Here is a 19,897-nt window from a genome sequence, read left to right as displayed (position 1 = left end):
ATGCTAGGGACTTTAGAATTGAGTCTGAAGGAAGAAGGAAGACCACAGACATCTTTGAGGAAGTGAAACAGTGCACTTGCTTCTGGGAGAGAATTCCCATGGCAGCCAAAGGGGGTTTGGAGAAGAGTCTTGGGATGAATCCTGTGAGCCTCAGGCAGACGCTCTTGTGCTGCTCCGTGTCTTGTTCCCATGCTGCCTTGCTGGAATGACGGAGCTGTCTTGTTCATGAGGCGCAGGGGGCAGGGGGAACCACAGGAGGATGTTCCTGCTATAGCTTTCTCTTGCATGAGAAGATTTCTTTTAAAATATATATATATATATTATTGATTTTTTTACAGAGAGGAAGGAAGAGAGAGAGAGAAGAGAGAGAAACATTGATCAGCTGCCTCCTGCACACCCCCTACTGAGGATGTGCCCGCAACCAAGGTACATGCCCTTGACCGAATCCAACCTGGGACCCTTCAGTCCGCAGGCCAACGCTCTATCCACTGAGCCAAACTGGTTAGGGCTTGCATGAGAAGATTTCAAAGGCCTCTTTCTCTCTAAAAAAAAAAAAAAAAAAAAGGAACCTTTTCACAGACTTTTAAGATGCTTTACAGTCTCTAGGTTTAACTTGCTAGTGCCTTTTAGTGCAGTTTTACGTTTAGAAACATCTGGGAAAGATTTGCATGGGAGAAACGAGCTAACCTGGCTGCTTGCTCTTCTCAGCTCTGCCTGGCTCTCATGTCAGGAGCCCACTGTGTGGTGGGCACAGCAACACGCTCCCCGCACCGCCCCCTCCCCCCCCACCCCGCCCCCCAGCATCATCCTGGTCTCCAGAAGCTGTGACTGTGTTGCCTTACATGGCAAAGGGAATTTGCAAATGTGATTAAGGACCTTGCGGAGGGGAGGTTATCCATGTGGGTCCAATCTAATCACGTGGGTCATTAATATTAGAAAGCCTTTCCCAGCTGTGGTCAGAGGGAGTCGTAGCTACGGAAGAGTCGGAGAGATGTGACCCTGCTGGTTCTGAAGACGGAGAAGGGGCCACAAGCCAAGGGCTGTGGGCGGCCTTTAGCAGCAGGAGAAGCTAAGGGAGTGGGGTCTCCCCAAGAATCTGCAGGAGAGAACAAAGCCCTGCCAATGCTTCGTGTTTAGCCCAGCGAGGCCCAGGTAGGGCGCCAGGTTTCCAGAACTGAGATCATGTGTGCTGCTCAGACACTGTTTGTGGGAATCCGTTATGGCAGCCATAGAAAGGAACACTTCCCGGGGACCAACATGGGGCTAAGCACAGAGGAATCCACAGCGAACAACCAAACCTGGGCCCTTCTCCATTTGACCTCGCATTCCAGGGGGAGAAAGAAGATTTATAAGCAATTGCACACTATCATCTGAGGCAGAACGAACGATGGAGAGACATACCGCGGGGTGAGGGCTGGAACAGCTGGCCACCTTGGAGGGGTCACCCAGAGGGAGACGCCAACAGGCTGTCCTCACAGCAGGCGCAGGGGACGCCCCTGCCTGGCCCCCTGGGAAGTTTGTCAGGTGGACGAAGAGGGACGGGCACCTGGCAGAGGGAACAGCATATTCGGAGCAACCAGGGCATATGGAGCGTGCTCAGAACGGAGGAGTCCTGGCTGGGCCCAGGCGGCAGGGGGAGCCGCAGGGCAGGTCTGAGTGTTGGCGTGGACCCTGCAGGAGACCTGGGGGGGCGGCCCCCTGACACTGCCGCGCCTCCGCTTTCCTGCAGCCTTGCCTTGTGCCTTACAACAGGTAGAAGTTTCTGCATTCCATGCCACAGTCAGTCCCCGATGGTTTCGCAATAAAAATAGCGATTAAAATTACTTACCAGTTAAATCATTCAGCTTCCCTCCGAGGAGGAAAACATCGCTTCGAGTGAAATTAGAGTCCAGGAGCAGCTGTGTGGGTTTTGCCACCTGCTGGCACCTCTCGGGGTGCCCTGGGCTGTGTGTCCTAATGGAAGAAGCCCCGTGGTTGGAGACGAGGGTCCAACAGATTTGGTGTTTTTGTTTTTTAAATTCAACAAGATTTTTTGAGAATCTCTCAGGCTGGCATGCCAGGTACAAAGATGAAGAAAGGCCTTGAACTTGGGCTCAAAGTCCAGCGAGTGGGATGGCAGTCGTGTCAGGTTACAACAGTGCAGCCATGTAGATGCAGAAAACATGCCGTTGGCTCCCGCTCAGGTTCCCAAGCTGCCGTCACCACAGGCTGCCATTCTCTCAGCCCCGAAGCCCTGAGCTCGGGAACCGTGATGGTCGGGGCCGCCCTCCCTCTGGACGCTCAGGGGGAGAGCCTGTCCTTGCCTCTTCCAGGTTTGGTGGCTCCAGGTGTTCCCTCCCCCCAATCTTTGCCTCCATCTTCATATCACCGCCTCCATCTTCATATCACCTCCTCCTCGTGGCTGTTTCTCCTAAGGACGCTTGTCCCTGGACTGAGGGCCTTCGGGTAATCCAGGATGATCTCGACTCAAGATCCAGGACTTAATTACATCTACAAGGACTTTTTTTCCAAAGAAGGTCACCGTCACAGGTTCCAGGGGCTTCGACATGGACCTATGTTTTCTGGAGCCACCATTCAAACCCCTCCAGATGTTTACGTGAGAGTGACTCCTGTTCCTTGAGGACAACTTCAGAGGGCAGGTGGCATCTGAGCACCTTACAGGGATCGTCCTCTTTAATCCTCCAGCCGTGGTCCTCTTACCCAGGGCAGGCCCACCTAGTGACCAGATTTTTATTTTATTTATTTTTATTTTTAACTAGAGGCCTGTTGCATGAAAAGATTCGTGCAATAGGCCTGCCCTTCCCCTGGCTGCCGGCATCGGTTTTCCTCCAGCACCCGGGACCCAGGCCTTCAAAGCCCTTGCTGCTCCGGCTGGAGCCACCTTCAGTCTTCACTCCGCCGTTTTGTGCCGTATGCAAATTAACTGCCATCTTTGTTGGTGGTTAATTTGCATATCATGCTGATTAGCCAATGGGAGGTGTAGCAAAGGTACGGTCAATTACCCTTTTTGTCTATTATTAGATAGGATCCTCACCTGAGGATATTTTCCTATTGGTTTTAGAGAGAGTGGAAGAGAGAGGGAAAGACAGAGAGAAATACTGATGCGAGAGTAACACATCGATTGGTTGCCTCCTGCATGAGCACCCACCAGGGCCTGGGCTGGGGAGGAGCCTGCAACCCAATGGAACCTGGGACCCTTTGTTCCGTGGGGGACGCTCTATCCACTGAGCCAAACCAGCTAGGGCTAGTGACCAGGTTCTTAAAGACAACAGGGACAAGAACAGATTTGGATCTGGGACAATTGCTCTGGTTGGATTATAGAGAATAGATGAGGGGGGAGGAGTGTGTGTGAGTGAAAGGGCAGGGTCAAGGTCATTCCTGAGTTGGGGAGGTGGGGAGGAGCAGCCACTGGGATGGGAGATAGTTCTCATCTGCACTGAGGATTTCCCCCCCCACCCCCACCCCCACAGCCCCTCTAGTTTCATCCTCCTATTGGTAACTTTCCCCGTGAGACCGACCGTGGAGGTGGAAGCCCATCTCCTCGGCCTGGGCCATGTCCAGCCATCTCTTGTTCTGAAATCTTTTCCTCTCCTCCTCATCCTCAGCAGGCGGGAGAGGCTCGTTAGCACGCATCCCTATGGTGCCTCTTCCCCGAGGGGCCCTGGCTTGAGTGCTTTTGGAAGCGTGACATTTCCGTAGAGGCTTCGGGATTACTCAGCATTCACACGTTGCTTCGGCTCTGTGGGCGTGTCTTCCTCTCCCCACATCTGACCTGTCTGAGCTGGAGCAGAATGATGATTCCAGCCTCAGCCCTGACATCCAGGCTTCCCGGCTGTCAGTTAGGCGTGGAGCCTGAGAGCGCAGTGTCCCCTCCTGGAGAAGCAGTCACTGACCAGGAGAGCTTCCTGAGGATTCCTGCTCGAGCACCTGGATGCCCCCGCAACCCCGCGGCCTCCCCCCCCCCCCCCCCCACCTCTTCCTAGCTGTGTGGTCGGGAGCAAGTTTCCTCCTGTCTCTGAGTCCTTTCTCCTCAACTGTAAAGTGGGGACATCAACAAAATGAAAGGAGAGAACACCACCTGCAGTGCTGGAAGGCAGGGTCCCACAGGAAACGGGCACTGCTAACATCGTCACCACCATCAGGAGGCCCGGGACCTGATGGAGACTGGCTCCAGGAGGGACAGACCCAGGGACCCGCCCAGCCCGGGAAGGCGGAGCATGGACGTGGCCTTCCCTGTGCCCCAGGGCAGCGAGCTGGGCAGGTGCCTGTGCAGATGGGCAGAGCAGCTAGACACAGGAGGCGGGAGGAGGCTGGAGCTGGACCTGCAAGGGCAGGGCAGTGTGGCTGTGCTGTGTGTGTGTGCACACGCTCACACTCATCACACATGCTCACACATTGCTCACATGCTTATGTACCTGCCCAGTGGTTGCACACATGCTCAGTCACACACGATCACACTTGCACTCTCACACCTTTGCACACTAAAACACATACACAGACACACACACACACACTACTCTCACAAACCCACATATAATCTCACATATACACTGTCACTTTCATGCCCCTCCTCACACTTGTGTGCTTACACACACAGGCACATACACATGTAGAGGCAGAGGCACCAAGAGACACAGCGATGGACAAAGACCAAGTGGGAGACAGGCTGATGCCATCGGAGAGGAAAATGGCAGTGGAATCAATAGAGGTTCCCAGATGTGACCACAGAGAGGGCCCAGGGGAGATGGCACCCCGCCTGGCTGCTGGGGGACCTGGCTGTGAGGTGGGCGGTGCGCTAGGGGCTGTGCTATGTCCTCACACCACAAGGAGGTTTGGAGATTTGAATAATTTGTCCGAGGTCCTGGGTACCATCACGGCCAGCACACAGGCTGTTTTCTCACTGGGGAGGGCCAGCTTTCTCCCGCACCCACCGCATGCCTCTCTCCTCGGGTGACACAGTCCACACCTCTGAGCAGGCTGGAGCTGAGGAGCTCTGTATGGCACCCCCTCTCAGCCCACCTGCTACTCTGTCGCTGCTGCAGGTACACCTGGGGGCAGCTTGCGTCTCTGTACTGAGTCTCTGTTTCCTGCCAGGCACCCCCTGAGGCTTGCACACACCTGGGAGTACTGGGCAGGGAACACCCCAACTGGTGACATTTAACCAATGGGGGAGGGAAGTCCATGGGTGAACACGCCCCTCTTCTAGCTCCAGTGGAAAATTCTGAGGTGAGCCCTAGCTGGTTTGGCTCAGTGGATGGAGTGTTGGCCTGCGGACTGAAGGGTCCCGGGTTCCATCCCCGCCGAGGGCACATGCCCGGGTTGCGGATTCGCCAGTAGGGGGCGTGTGGAAGGCAGCCAATCAATGGTTCTCTCATCGATGTTTCTATCTCCCTCTCCCTTTCTCTCTGATCTCAATAAAAATATATTTAAAAAAAAAATTCTGACGTGCCTTCTCCAGGGCTCCTTGGAGGGTCCCAGAGGGATGGCTCCCCATTGTCCCCAGCAGTGACTGCAGGGTCTCACACCTCATATCTCCTGCCTCCTTTCCCCAGGAATCCCTTGCCCAATAAACCACCTGCAGGCGGGCCCCTGTCTCTGGCTGTTTTCAGCCAAGGCCCCAGATAGACTCTCGCTGGGCTCAGCCCCGGGGGAGCCAGTGATCTCTCCGCCCCCTTCCCTTTCCCCAGGACACCAGGCCTCTGCTCTGCTCTATTGTTTGCTGGATTCAGGAGCCACCACATTCCCCCAGGGGGCAAATCACTCTTGTTTATCCAATGATGGGTAATTCTCTGCAAAAAAGATGCCTTCAGCAAGAGGCATCCTATCCAAGCGGATCCTGGGATGGGGTAGGGGTGGGTGGGGAAGCCCTCTTCACTTTACGACACACGTCATAGGCAAGTCACTTGTGTGGTACATGCACGTATATGTGCCTGTGTGTGTGTTAAAGTAGATTTACTATGTCTTTTGATTGCAAAAGCAATGCATGCCAATCATCCAGATTACAACAATACAAAACATATAGCTTGAAAGCTGAAGGCACCTCCCACCCTTTTCCCTGAATGTAGTTATTTTTAATGGTCTCTGGACCAGAACATTTTCAGCATCAATCATTAAGGCCTGATGCCACCCCCAGGGACAGCCAGCACACGTACAGAGTGCGTTTCTTCCCAGGGCAATTATTGATTCATTCGACGACTGTTTTGAGTACTGATTAGGTGCCAGGTACTGGAGAGGCAGCTGTGAGGGAGAGCGATGAGGCTCGAGCCTGGCTGCCTGTCTTTGACTAGTTGCATTTTCCCGATCTCCTCTGTGGGCAGCTCTCTCGCTGGAGTATTTACCCGATAGCCTCTGGCTCCCGGGGAGGCCCAAGGAGGGTGGCAGTTGTCCGCAGGGGCTTCCCACATCCACAGTTAGGGCTGTGCCCATACCCAGAATGCAGAGCAGGATGGGACTGTGCTGTGCTGCTTCCCGGCTGTTGCGCCTTTGTCAGGAGCTCCAGTCACCTGACCAGATCCTTCCCGCCACCGAAAGGCCCTGTTGCAGGTCTCTGCTGCCACCTGCACACAGCCAGGCCTGGTGCTCTGGCAGAGCTGGCTGGTGTCCTGCGGGCTGGGCTGGGTGGCTCCTCTGGTTTTCCCTGATGCCTGGCCAGGCTGTGTGTCCACTGTGTGCTCAGCGCATGTCTGCTGAACAGGTGCCCACAGCAAAGAGAGGAGGCTTGTGGAAGGGCAGGGAGTGGAGCAGTGAGGCCAGTAGTGAGGGCAGGAGATCGGGGCTTTTATCAGGGGTATCTCTGTGTGGCACCCCCCCTTCACAGTGGGGAGGAGCAACTGGGGGGCACGGGTGATGGCAGAAGGCCCAGCAGGAAATCCACGGGGCCCAGGAGCTAAGGGTTGGCATATGTGCCTGAAAAGGGAAGGGACTCACAGAGGGACAATGTGGGTGTCCCTTGTGCCAAAGCAGGCCAAACAGTATTTATCAGCTCATTTATTTATTTATTATTTTTTATTGTCTAAAGTTTTACATAAATCTCTTTTTTTTCCCAATTGACCCTCTCTGTCCCCCTACCCCACTAGCCATTCCCACCCCGGGCAAGTCCCTACCATCCCAGTGTCTGTGTCCATTGGTTACGCTAACATGCATGCATACCAGTCCTTTGGTTGCTCTGTAACCCCCATCCTCCCCTGCCATCTGCCCCTGGATCTATTCTTTTTTATTTTTTAAAATTTATTTATTCATTTTAAATATATTTTTATTGATTTCAGAGAGGAAGAGAGAGGGAGAGAGAGAAACATTAATGATGAGAGAGAATCATTAATCGGCTGCCTCCTGCATGCCCCCCACTGGGGATCGAGCCGGCAACCTGGGCATGTGCTCTTGGCCAGAATCGAACCTGGGACCCTTTAGTCTGCAGCCGATGCTCTATCCACTGAGCCAAACCGGCTAGAGCTCTAGATCTATTCTTGTTCATCAAATTATGTTGATCATTATATCCCACATATGAGTGAGATCCTGCGATATTTATCTTCCTCTGACTGGCTTATTTCGCTTAGCATAATGCTCTCCAGTTCCATCCATGCTGTTGCAAATGGTAAGAGTTTCTTCTTTTTTATAGCAGCATAGTATTCCATTGTGTAGATGTACCAAAGTTTTTTAATCCACTCATCTGCTGATGGGCACTTAGGCTGTTTCCAAATCTTAGCTATGGTGAATTGTGCTGCTATGAACGTAGGGGTGATATCCTTTCTGATTGGTGTTTCTGGTTTCTTGGGATATATTTCTAGAAATGGGATTACTGGGTCAAATGGGAGTTCCATTTTTAACTTTTTGAGGAAAATACATATTGTCTCCCACAGTGGCTGCACCAGTCTGCATTCCCACCAGCAGTGCACGAGGGTTCCTTTTTCTCCACATCCTCACCAGCACTGGTCGTTTGTTGAATTGTTGATGATAGCCATTCTGACAGGTGTGAGGTGGTACCTCATTGTTTTGATTTGCATCTCTCAGATGATTAGTGGCTTTGAGCATGTTTTCATATGTCTCTCAGCCTTCTGTATGTCCACTTTTGAAAAGTGTCTATTTAGGTCCTTTGCCCATTTTTTGATTGGATCGTTTATCTTTCTTTTAAATTGTATGAGTTCTCTGTAAATTTTGGAGATTAAACCCTTATCTGAAATATCATCGACAAATATGTCCTCCCATGTAGTGGGCGGCTCTTTTCTTTTTATTAATGCAGGTCCCTTTGTTAAACACAAGAATCATGCCTCCTTTAACATCATGTAGCAATTCAAAATGAATGTTTGGACTCCATTCACATTCACACAACGGAAAGTGCTGCTTTCTTTGATTTTCCTCCTCCTAGATCTGGTGTAAGGTCCCCCCACCTTTAGAATCAAAGCCCAGACAAGTTTGAGCGGAGATTGGCAGCTTTTCATAATTAGTATGAGGGACTGATAGAAACAGCTGTGATGGGAACGATTCTCTGATGAATCCATTCCCTGAGGGATGGGAGCTGCTGCCCCAGGTTCTGGAACAGGACTCATGGATGGCACTTGGGAGCTCCAGGAGGCAACTCCATCCGGAGCCTGGGTGGCTGAGCTCCTCTCTGACCCATTTCCTCTGCTCTCCCCAGGGGAGCCCATCCCCTAAAGTCCTCAGCAACGCCCTACCCCTCCCACATGCTTTTATTCCAAAACAACCCATCTGCTCCTCTCCCTTTATCGAAGTTCCTAAAGCCCACGGTTGACAAGGTATTCTGTCAAGTCCAAGGACAGTAATTTATACTAAGATGTAAGAGACTGATAGGCTCAGCCACTAGCATTTGAGATTTTAACTGTGAGTTTGTAAATGCAAACACATCATCTCACACAGGTGGAACTGTTTGAAGCCTGGTCTCTTCCAGTTCCACGTGCCTACAGGGCCGCTCCTACCCGCGAGCTTCCAGAACAGGCTCAGCTGCCGGCCCTTGGGCGGGAGGCTCAGGCCCCTCGCTCGGCGCTGGGGCTGCCAGAGGGGGCGGGGACACGGGCCCGGCCGCCGCCGTCCCGAAACCTCAGCCCCGGCCTCCGCGCGCCGGAAGGAAGCCGCTGCGGAGGAGGGGGCGACGGGGGTGTCCCGGGCGCGCCTCACCTGCGCGGGGCACGTCCCCGGCTTTCATCTTCCGAGAGGCGGCCCGCGCGGGCGGGAGCCCAGCGCCCAGCCGTCTGCCCCCGCAGCCGTCGCCGCCCGGGTCTGGCGCGCAGCGCCCCCAGGACGCCCCCGCCCTCGCCCCGCGCGCCTCGCGCCCCCCCCCACCGCCCCCAGTCCCCGCGGGTCCCGGGCCTGGAGCCGGAGCCTCACCACCCCCCACCGCCCGGACGCACTCGCCGAGAGGGCGGCGTCTGAGGGAGGGAAGGAGGAGGGAGGGGCGCCGCCCGCCTCCGGGGGCCCGGAGCGCGCGTGGCCCCGGAGCCGCCCGCGCCGCGGGGACTCGGCTGGCACCGCTCGGCGCGCGGGCGGCGGAGGATGCTGGCGGGCTGCCCCGGCCTCGGCCCGCGCTCCCGCCGGGAGGGCCCCGGGTGCGCCCCTCGCCGAGCCGCCGCCTCGGCCACCGCGGTGGCGAGAGGTTAGGGGGCCGCCCGCACCGCGCACGCCGGCCCTGACCCCGCGAGCCGCAGCGCGGGCGCCCCGGATTGTCCAGCCCCCGCCGCCTCCCTCCGCCTGTGGACACTGACGGTGGGAGTCGCGCTGCAGCTGGGGTTCGGGGGCCATGGCGCTGGCTGCGCGGCGGGCGCGCTGAGCCTCGGGCCCCGCAGCCTCGCAGGGACCGGCGCGGACCACGCGGCCCCGGAGTTCCCGCACAGGTAAGCGCGGGGCAGGGCCGGCCTTCCGGGGGGCACGCGGTGCCGGAGGTGGGGCGTCGGAGCCGCGGGGGGCTGGTGGGAAAGGACGTAAACAGGAGGAAGATTCGGGAATCCCCAGGATGGCCCGGCTCCTGTCTGCACGCTGTCCCCGAGGCGGGGCCCGGAGGGGAGAGAACACGGGGAGAGACGGGTGCGAGGGGTGGAGAGGGGGCCGGGCCTCTGCCAGCCGGAGACAGGGGGCGGTGTCCGGGCGGAGAGCACGGGGTGTGCGGTCGGTGGTGGCGGGAGCGTGGAGGCGGCGGGAGCAGGGAGACCTGGCCATGCAGCCTTCCGGGCAGAGGTTCTTTTGTGGGTCCCGGAGTGGGAGTGGGTTGGGTGGGTCCCGGAGAAAGCCGGGGGGATGGGGGTGGGAAGAGCTGCTTCTACTTGGCGGTGTCCTTTCTTCCAGATGATCAGCGCGGCCCGCGCCCTGGAGACCCGTCCTGCGTCCGTGCGGAGCTGAGCTGACCGGCGCTCCGCCTGCCCCAGGCCTCAGAGCCCCGCGAGGTGGTGGCCCTTCGGTTCGCAGCCCACTTTCCAGGCCGGTAGGAGCAGCCGCCCGCCAGGATGCCGAGGAACCAGGGCTTCTCCGAGCCCGAGCCCTCGGCCGAGCTCTCCGCGGAGCACTCGGCCAGCCTGCCCTCCGACCCCGACCGCCGCGCGGGCCGGACTCAGGAGATCTCCGTGCGGAGCTCGGGGCCCTGCCTCTGCCTGCCCGGCTTCCTGCGGCTGACCTTCGTGCCCGCGTCCCTGGAGAGCCTGTACCAGACCTACTTCAAGAGGCAGCGCCACGAGACCCTGCTGGTCCTGGTGGTCTTCGCCGCGCTCTTCGACTGCCACGTGGTGGTCCTGTGCGCCGTGGTCTTCTCCGCGGACAAGCTGGCTCCCCTCGCGGTGGCCGGCGTCGGGCTGGCGTTGGACATCCTCCTCTTCGTGCTGTGCAGGAAGGGGCTGCTCCCCAGCCGGGTCACCCGGAAGGTGGTGCCCTACCTGCTGTGGCTGCTGATCTCCGCCCAGATCTTCTCCTACCTGGGCCTGAGCTTCCCCGGCGCCCACGCGGCCAGCGACACGGTGGGCTGGCAGGCCTTCTTCGTCTTCTCCTTCTTCATCACGCTGCCCCTCAGCCTCGGCCCCATCGTGGTCATCTCGGTGGTGTCCTGTGTGGCGCACACGCTCATTGTGGGGGTCACCGTGGCCCAGCAGCAGCAGGACAGGCTGCAGGGGATGCAGTTGCTCAGAGAGGTGAGTTCAGCCTTCACGTGGGGTGTCACCCTGGGCTTCCCCTGCCACTGGCTTGCAGCCCGGGGGGGACCTACTTCGGAGGTGGGGAGTGGCATTGTTCACTTGGCCTTTGAGTCAAAATGTGCCTGGGGGGACCCCCCGGGCTGGCAGGAAGGACCCCCTCTCTCTCAACCCCTGGTTTCGCACCAGAGTTGGGCCCGAGGGACTGGAGGCTGTCAGGACACTGGGCCTCAGGGCCACTCGGTCACCTGTGCCCAGCTCCCGTGGGCGGCAGGAAGGCCGCCTGGGCCTGGTCTCGAGGCAGCATTGTCCTGGCCGTTCTCTCCTTGACCTTCACCAGGAGGACCTTCTGGGCTCTAGCCTGACATTGCCCAGCTCTGGCAAGGGACTGACTTGTGTGGACTTGGAATCCCTCTGCCGATGGCCAGTGTCTGCCAGCACAGGGTGGTGGTTGTGACGGTCCAGGGGATGTGGGTGAAAGTGCCCGGGGAACTGTGAGGGACGGTGTGCTGGTCACAGGTCCCTGTCTGCTGCTGGGAGCTTGAGCAGTTAGATGGTGGGAGGAGTGGCGGTCTCCCCCCGGAAGGCGTGGTGTGGGGACACAGACGGGGGACAGTGTGCCAGCCATGGCGGTGGAGCCTCCTGCTGGAAGGGTGGCCCCGTGGCCCCAGCTGAACTGCTGTGTTCCTCGGGGTTCCAAGGCCCCGGCAAAGGGCTGAGGGGCTGCAGAGCCCCGCCGTCTGCGTTTATTGTTGGTAACCCACCCGGGGTCTCCTCAGGACTTAGCATCGATGAATTAATTCTACAGCTGTGAGCCCTGCCTGCTGCCTCGTGGATGGGCAGTGACCTGCCCAAGGCCACATAGCTGGTTATGGCAGTGACCTGGCTGGAGTGTCCACTTCCCAATTCCATTTCTCAATTCCGTTCCACTGCGCTCCCTGCGACGTCATACTGTTGCCTCCCTCTCGGCCAAAGCCATTAGCGTTGTCTCCTGGGGTGGAGGGCTGAGTCTCTAGGTGCCCAGCGGTGCCGTTGCTGGTTGATGCAAGAACCCTGTGGGGCTGTCCCATGGCTGCTGCCCTGGTTGGAGGAAAACACAGATTTTTCTGTGTTAACTTTTTCCTAGTTCTCGGACCGATACTCTTCCCGTTTCCCATCGTGGCTCATGGACGTTTTGTGCCTCTCGATTCTGCAGGTGCCTGTGGGCTCGTGTAGGCACATCCACAGGTCCTCTGAGTTTCTCCCAGGGATGTGTTCATGTAAGGCGACAGCCCGCCATGACTGTCCTGACTTCCGGGCTGGGGAACGTCCGTGGGTGCCTCTGCCCATTGAGGCCCTGGGGAAGCTGCTGGGAGGAATGGCGAGGTCAGGCCTAGAGCTCTGAGTGATCGGACTGAGCCACGGCCTTGCACTGAAGTCACTTCTGCCCCGTCGCCCCTGCCAGGTCCCTGGCTGCATGAGTTTCCCGGATGCTCTGCTGTCCATTAGGGAGCAAAACAGAAATTCTCCCGTCGGAGCCCAGACTCGGAACCCATGATTGCTGTGTGTCCTTTGGGCGTTGCTAAGAAACAAAACCCAAACAGATGAGGAAACAGAAAAGGATAGAGAAATAAGGAAATCCAGAATAACCATGTAGCATCCCAGGAGAGCACGCCTTGACATGGAAGCAGCGCCCGGGCTGTGGCTCTGTGAAGGGAGGGGGCGGGGACTCTCAGGGTCCGTTCGGGAGCCTGAGATGTAGAATGCAGGAGGCCCCAACTTGCCGTGGGCTGCGCTCCAGAAGCTTCTGAGTCACTTGTTTGGGACGAATGTGACTTTTCAAAAGGTGCCTGGGTTCCCAGGCCCACCCAGCCCGGGTTTCCTTAGGTCACAGTGGGAACTGAGCCCGCATGGCCCTGCCTGCCAGGGTCCCCCAGCTGTGGAATGAAGCTTCACTCACCTCCCGCCCCCCACATGAAACCCCCTGGGGTGGGGGCACCATCAAGGATAGAAGGGGGTGGGGTTGGAGGATGGGGACTTGAGAAGGGGGTGGCCAGAACAGAAACCCCGTCCCAGCAGGGTAACACCCGGAACTTTCTCCAGATGCCAGCATCTCCCTTCTTTCCTTCTCCCGCCTACAGACTCCCCCTTTTCTTTCTCCTTCCATCACCTGGTGGCTCCAGCCAGGGAACTCCTCCTGGGTCAGTGGGGATGAACCCAGGTTCACAGTTCGAAGTGGACACTGGATTTCCGGGGTCTGCGTGTCCTTTTGCTGCCAGGGTCCCCGGCAGCACTGAAGACGCATTTTCAGGGCCCAGGTTATCTTCCTCGGCAGCCTCCAGCCCCCCAGCCCATACTTGGCCTGTGCGGGGGATCCCAAGAGACTCGGGACCTCAGGGCGGCCTGACACGCAGAGGCAAGCCATGCAGCTGCCCTGGGCTCTTCTCAGGGGGCGGGCAGGTGGGTCCCACAGAAAGAGCGGGGTGTCTGGGATGTGGCGTGGGGTGTGGGACGGGGGTGTTGCTGGGGCTTCGTGCATTACTGAACGAGTGAATGTTACTGGGCAACAGGTGTGGGCCTTGCAGTCGGCAGGGCCTGGAATGAAGGGGTCAGACGATGGCGGTCCGAGGCTGTGGTGGAGGGGAGCATGGCCTGGGGCTGGGGTACTGGGGGCTCGGAGGACAGGAGGGGTGAGCTGCAGCGGGCAGGGTTTCCCCACATCCCTCCCCTCGCCTGGGTCCTGGCACCACCAACTTGCCCTTAACTTCCACAAACTGCGCCTTGGGTGAGGTGAGGAAGCAGCTGCGGGGGGGTGGGGGGTGGGGTTTGAGGGCAGGGCCAGGCAGCAGCTGATGGGAGAGGATGAAGGGGACAATGGGGGTGGGGAGCATTCCTGTGGCCAGTGGCTGCTCCTGAGACGCTCACATTGCCCATACACACCTGTCAGGTTCTCCCCGGCCGTTAGAGGAGTGAGTCTGTGGCAAGTTAAGGGTAAGGACCCCCTGAAAAATACAGCTTCGTTTTATAGCAGAAAGGCTGTTCGGGCACCCACACCATAGTGAGGTTGAGGGGTTTCCCAGGGAGAGTGCGCAGAATCAACCGGAAGAGGGTTTTGGGCCCAACGTCAAGGAGCAGCCTGGTGGCCGGAGGGGGTGGTGGTGGGGCTCCTGGCATGAAGCATCCAGGCCCGTCCCTGCCTCTGCTTCCTGCCGGCTCTCGCTTGTCCCAGGCGGCTTCTGAGGGGCGGATGGACCATTGGGAGCAATAGGCAGCCCTGGTCTGATGGTGTTTGCACCACTGGTTCTCGTGGGTTGTGGAAACTTAAGACCAGGGGTGTCGAGTGGGGCCGCGGCGTCGGGTGGGGCCGGCTGCTCGTTGGCCTACAGGTGAACAGGGCACAGGAGAGCCGCTTGGCTGCCTGGCGCGGGAGGGGCGGTAATGTGTGTAGAGGCCCCTTACAAACCAGAGAGCACCACACGCGTGCTAGGCGTTCGTTTCTCTGTTGCCCTTCATCTTGACATACCGTCCTGATCTTTGATCTATGAATGAATCAGACCAAGTTTATTTACTATCCCTTTTCTCACCTCTTTTTTTTGTGTAACCAACTGGCTCTTTTTCTCTCTCTCATTTTGAAAGCATTATTTAAAGACTGTTTTCAATTATAAAATGCTTTACAATGTTGCAGAAACTTTGGAAACAAGAGGGAAAATGTATTCTAATCCTACCATAACCATTTTTTTGTGTGTGTGTGTGTGGCTTATTTCTTTCTGGTCTTTCTTACGGAAAATTTTACAAAGCTGTATGCACGGCCCCTACTTTCCTTGGCTTAAGAGCACAGACTTTTTGTATTTTGAATTAGTCTTCACAATCACCATTTTTAATGGCTGCGTCGGATACTGGCTCAATGTGCTGTAATTAAGTGTTCCTTTTCTGTACGACGTTTGGTTGCTCTTAATTAATTCATCGTAGAGTCTCCTTATTTACGTGCAGTGCCAGCAGGCCCGTTGCTCTCCTTCCCCTCCTGGCCACGGAGTGTCTGACGCCTCTTCCTCCTCTGACCGGGTCTCAGCTGCTGCTTCCAGCAGAATTCCTCGTGGTCCCTGCGAGGTTTGCCTTGATTAGTAACGAGACCTTTCCTTTGCTTTCCCCTTGCCTCTCTTCAAGAACATTTTCCTTGTTGTAAACAAAGTGAAAATGACATGTTTCCGAGCAAATCCCACCCCACCCTTGACCCCGTTGGAAACCCCAGGGTAAGAGGACTGGATTTGAACTTGGCAGGATTTCCATGGTTGTGGTTTGTTGTTCACATGTCGTTTCAAGACGGGTCCCCGTGAATGTAACTGGTGTCGGCTGAGTCAGATCTGGCAGCGTCAGGCCCGTCCCAGCTCCGTCCCAGCTCCGAGGGCTCCTCGGCTGCCCCTGGAAGGCTAAGCTTTTCATCCAAAGGGCCTGGGCCCTGGGGAGTTGACGTGTGGGGCGTGTGTCCTTTATTGCGAATCACGGGGACCATCGGGCTGTGAGATGTGTCCCCCGCTCCTGGGTGGCCGCCTCTCGTTCCTGTTCACCAGGGTTAGTGGCGCGCCCCTCCCCACCCTCATCGCTGGGTTAGGGGTGGACAGGTTTGTGGTGCTCACAGTCCGTCTTGCAGGCAGTGCCACAGCTTCTCTGTGGGACCCCCACCGCCCGGCTCTTCCTCTGTTCTTTGCTTCTGTGTCTCTAGGGGCTGGGAGCTCACTTTCCGTCAGAATAACCGACCTGGCTCGCAGTCTGTTAAAAGCAGTTACAAATAACACTGACATAGGTCTTTCAGGTATTTCTTATCTTTGTCACGTCATGTGGTCCTCATGCCTATTTTGTGAGTGGAAGGTCCTGTCTCGGGCAGGATGTAGAGGAGGGTCACGCAGTAAAAATGCAGGCGGCTGGTCTCCGGTCCGCCGTCCAGAGCCACACGCAGGGAAAGTGTCCTCTTCTCTGATGAGGTTGGCAAAGGCAGTAGTAGGTCAGTTAATGCAAAACGTTCAGTTATTGTGGTCCCACAACGTATGTGTCAAAACACACGGAACGATAATGCCCCAAAGAGGGGACTTTACTGTCTGTGAAAGGGACTGAGAACCAAACGCTACATGATGGTGAACGAATAACCTCGACACAGCGCAGTGAGAGCTGTGATACCTCAGACATTCTGTGGGGCTCGGGTGGAGGTGGGGCGGGCTTGGACGGGGCACAGAGGAGCATTTTGGGGTGATGGAAGTGTTCCGTGTGGTGATTGTGGATGTGGTCACACAGCTGTGTGAATTTGTCAATACTCATCTAAACATACACTTGAAATGGGTGCTTTTAATTGAATGTAAACTATAACTCAACAAAGTAGCTTTTTTAAAAAGGTCCATAAAATCCGGGAATCACACAAAAAATCTCGCATGTGCATATACATTTATCTGCATTTCCAATAGCTTATTCTAACTGAAAACCTTTAGCTGTCGTCACTTGCTCATCTTTTCTGAAGGGAAGGCTCTGTCCCCGCACCTGGGTACACCCCCCCCCCCCCCTCCCGGGCTCTGGTGGCCTTCTTTTGTAGTTGGGATGTGTTGCCTGTCATTTCTAGTTTCCTTCAGGTGGAGGGAGAATTAAAAGTTACTTGGAAATAATCTGGGTCTATTTAGACCCCTAGATTTTTATGACTCTTCTTTTTTCGCTAAATTTTTACTGTTGCCTTGCCCACTCCTAAGTCAGCAGTCATTCCTTTTAGCTAAGCACATTTATCAGAAATCCCCAAGATGTTAATTTTACTTAGAAATAACAGCTCTCCTGTCACACTCACAGTTTATCTGTTGAGGTCCTATTGAATTAAATCACGTCAGTATAATACCAAGAAAAACCATTGATGGAGCAGGTTTGGGACTTAAACACACTTGACTCTTGGGAAAACACTCCGCAGCTGGAGCAGAGATGCAGGAGGGGCCTACCGAGGGCCCTGCCGGCTGTGCGCGCTGGTCAGTGGGTGGGCAGCGGGAGAGAGGGCCAGAGGTCTCGGCGGAGCTGGAATATCGGTTCCGAGGGCTTCAGTGCTGTCCTGTGCTCCTGCCCCTTCCGTTCGAGCCCCATCCTGCTGCTTCTCAGCACCCGTTCCTCTCTGGTAATCACCACAGTTTTCCCCAACTCTTGAGAGGTTACATTGATGGACTGGTCTGAGAGTGACGATCCTTGGAGGGTATGTCCTCTGGCTCGGAACACTTGACTTAGTCTGCTGTGTGGCTCATTTTTCTCTTGGGAAAAACGGAGAGATGCTCCCTGACTCACTTCTTCATAGAATACTGTGTGTACAACTTCTCCTTCTGGAACGTGTTACAGGCACATTTTGATATAATTATTACTCTCACCCCATCACAGAGACAACAGGGTCCAGTGTCTTTCTCCTGGTCTGAGGTGGGGCTCATCCAAGATGACTGAGAGGACATCCGCAAGCCCTCGAGGGGCCACTAGGGACACATAAGACCTGGGAGAGCCCAGAGAAGCAGCATCATTCTGCCTTGGTTAGGAAAGGCCTGGAGGAGGCAGTACTGAGCTGGGCCATGAAGGGCACATTGGATTTTGAGCACCAGATTGGTAGGGAAGGGGCAGAGGTGATGGCTGGTGAGCAGTGATTTGGGGGGTGAACATATGAGAACCTTTGACTGGAGAATTGGGTGTGTGAGATAGTAAGAGAGAAGTCTGGAAGGTACATTGGGATCTGAAATAGAGGACCTCGAAAGCTATTTGAGATAGCTTTGACGACATTTTGTAGGCGTTGGGGAGCAGTGGAGTCCCAGAAGAACAGAGAACACAGAAAACATTCAAAGTAATAATGATGGGGAAATTTCCAAATTTGATGAAAACCATAAACCCCACAGTTCAAGAAGCTCAACATAACTCAGATAAAAAGAATCACACCAAAACACGTCATAATTAGATTGCTTACTACTAGTAATGAAGAGAAACTCATAAAAACCAGAAAGAAAGAAAGAAAGAAAGAAAGAAAGAAAGAAAGAGAGAGAGAGAAAGAAAGAAAAAAGGACACATTACATAGAGAGGGACAAAGATAAGAATGATGGCAGATGTCTGGTCAGAAATTATCCAAGGAAGAACACAGTATGCTGGAAAAATAAAAATAGTCAATCTAGAGTTCTATACCCAACAAAAATATACTTCAATAAATGAAGGTGAAATAGAGTTTTTTGTAGACAAACTAAAGTGGAGAGAATTCATCATCAGCAGATCTGCACTACAAAAAGTATTAAAGTTTTCCAGGCAGAAGAAAAATTAGACAGAAATTTGGACTGTACAAAGGAATGAAGAGGCCCCTAAATGATAAATGTGTAGGAAAATATGAGTTAGTTTTTTTCTCATTGTTAATCTAAGACTGTTTAGAGCAAAAATGTAAACAATATACTGTAGACTTTATAACATAGAAGCAAAATATATAATAATAGAACAAGGGAAGGGGGAGATATGAAAGTATACTATCATAATTTTTTATACTATATGTAAAATAATATTTGAAGTAGACTGTATTAAGTTAAAGTTGTATATTGTAAATCCCAGAATAGCCGTTGGAAAAGTATAACAAAGAAGTATGGCACACAAGCCAATAATGGAGATTAAAGTGGAATGATACAAAGGATCAAAAGATGGCAGGAAAAGTTGGGGTAAAGTAACAACAAATGAGACAAATAGGAATCATCATGATATTATTAAATTCAGCTATATCGCTAGTCATAAATGTAGTGATACAATCACTCCATTTAATAGGTAGATGTTGTCAGATGGATAACAAAGCAAGAATCAACTAAGTTTAAAGAAATCCATTTAAAATATGAAGACACAATATATTAAAAGTAAAAGAATGGAGAAAGGTATTTCATGGAACCACTAATCAAAAGAAAGCTGGGGTGGCTGGCTACACTATTATCAGACAGTGTAGATATTGGAATAGGAATATTACCAGGGATAAAGAAGGACATTTCATAATGATAAAGTAGTCAATTCAGCAAAACAAGCAAACACTAAAAACTAATCATAATTCTAACTATGTTTGCACCTAATAACAAAGATTCAAAATACAGCCTGACCGGCGTGGCTCAGTGGTTGAGCGTCGACCTATGAACAAGGAGGTCACGGTTCGATTCCCGGTTGGGGCACATGCCCAGGTTCTGTGGGCTCCATCCTCAGTGGGGGATGTACAGGAGGCAGCCGATCAATGGTTCTCTATCATCATTGATGTTTCTCTTCCTTCCTCTCTGAAATCAATAAAAAGATATATATATATTTAAAAAAGATTCAACATATAAGAAGCCAAAACTGATAGAACTAAAAGGAAGAATAGATAAGTCTATGATTGTTTAGAGATTACAATATTCCTTTCTCAGTTATTGGTAAAACTGATAGACAAATTAGTAAGCATATAGAGCATTTGAACAACCACCTGGATCAAAGTGATACTTATAGAACCTTCCACCCAACAACTACAGAATGCACATTCTTTTCTTTTTTAATGTATTTTTATTGGTTTCAGAGAGGAAGGGGGGGGGGAGGGAGAGGGAGAGAGAAACATCAGTGATGAGAGAGAATCATTGATCGACTGCATCCCCACCAGGGATCGAGCCTGCAACCTGGGTACGTGCCCCGACTAGGAATCAAACCGTGACCTTCTGGTTCATAGATTGATGCTCAGCCACTGAGCCACATGGGTGGGCCAGAATGCGCATTCTTTTAAAGTGCATTGGAAAGTTTATGAAGGCACACAGTCTGCTGGGCCA

At 54.2% G+C, this 19,897-nt stretch overlaps 1 protein-coding gene across 3 annotated transcripts in view; it reads left to right on the top strand.

The window, feature by feature from the left end:
• Positions 1 to 9,571: 9,571 nt before the first annotated feature.
• ADCY3 (adenylate cyclase 3) overlaps positions 9,572 to 19,897 on the top strand; it is a 51,717-nt gene continuing 41,391 nt past the window's right edge. Inside the window, exons 1-2 of one of the 3 annotated variants that reach the window (XM_070428793.1) lie at positions 9,572 to 9,842; positions 10,291 to 11,123. In XM_070428793.1, coding sequence (XP_070284894.1) covers positions 10,449 to 11,123 — 675 coding nt within the window. In that variant the 5' untranslated portion in view covers positions 9,572 to 9,842; positions 10,291 to 10,448. Of the gene's footprint in view, positions 9,843 to 10,139; positions 10,183 to 10,290; positions 11,124 to 19,897 lie in introns of those variants that run through there. The other 2 variants (XM_070428791.1, XM_070428792.1) reach the window with 2 other exon arrangements.

This window comes from Myotis yumanensis, unplaced genomic scaffold (genome assembly GCF_028538775.1).
Source record: "Myotis yumanensis isolate MYYU_CA2020_CCGP unplaced genomic scaffold, mMyoYum1.0.hap1 SCAF_11, whole genome shotgun sequence".
Classification (NCBI taxonomy): Eukaryota; Metazoa; Chordata; class Mammalia; order Chiroptera; family Vespertilionidae; genus Myotis; species Myotis yumanensis.
This window is presented reverse-complemented; position numbering and strand designations above follow the sequence as displayed.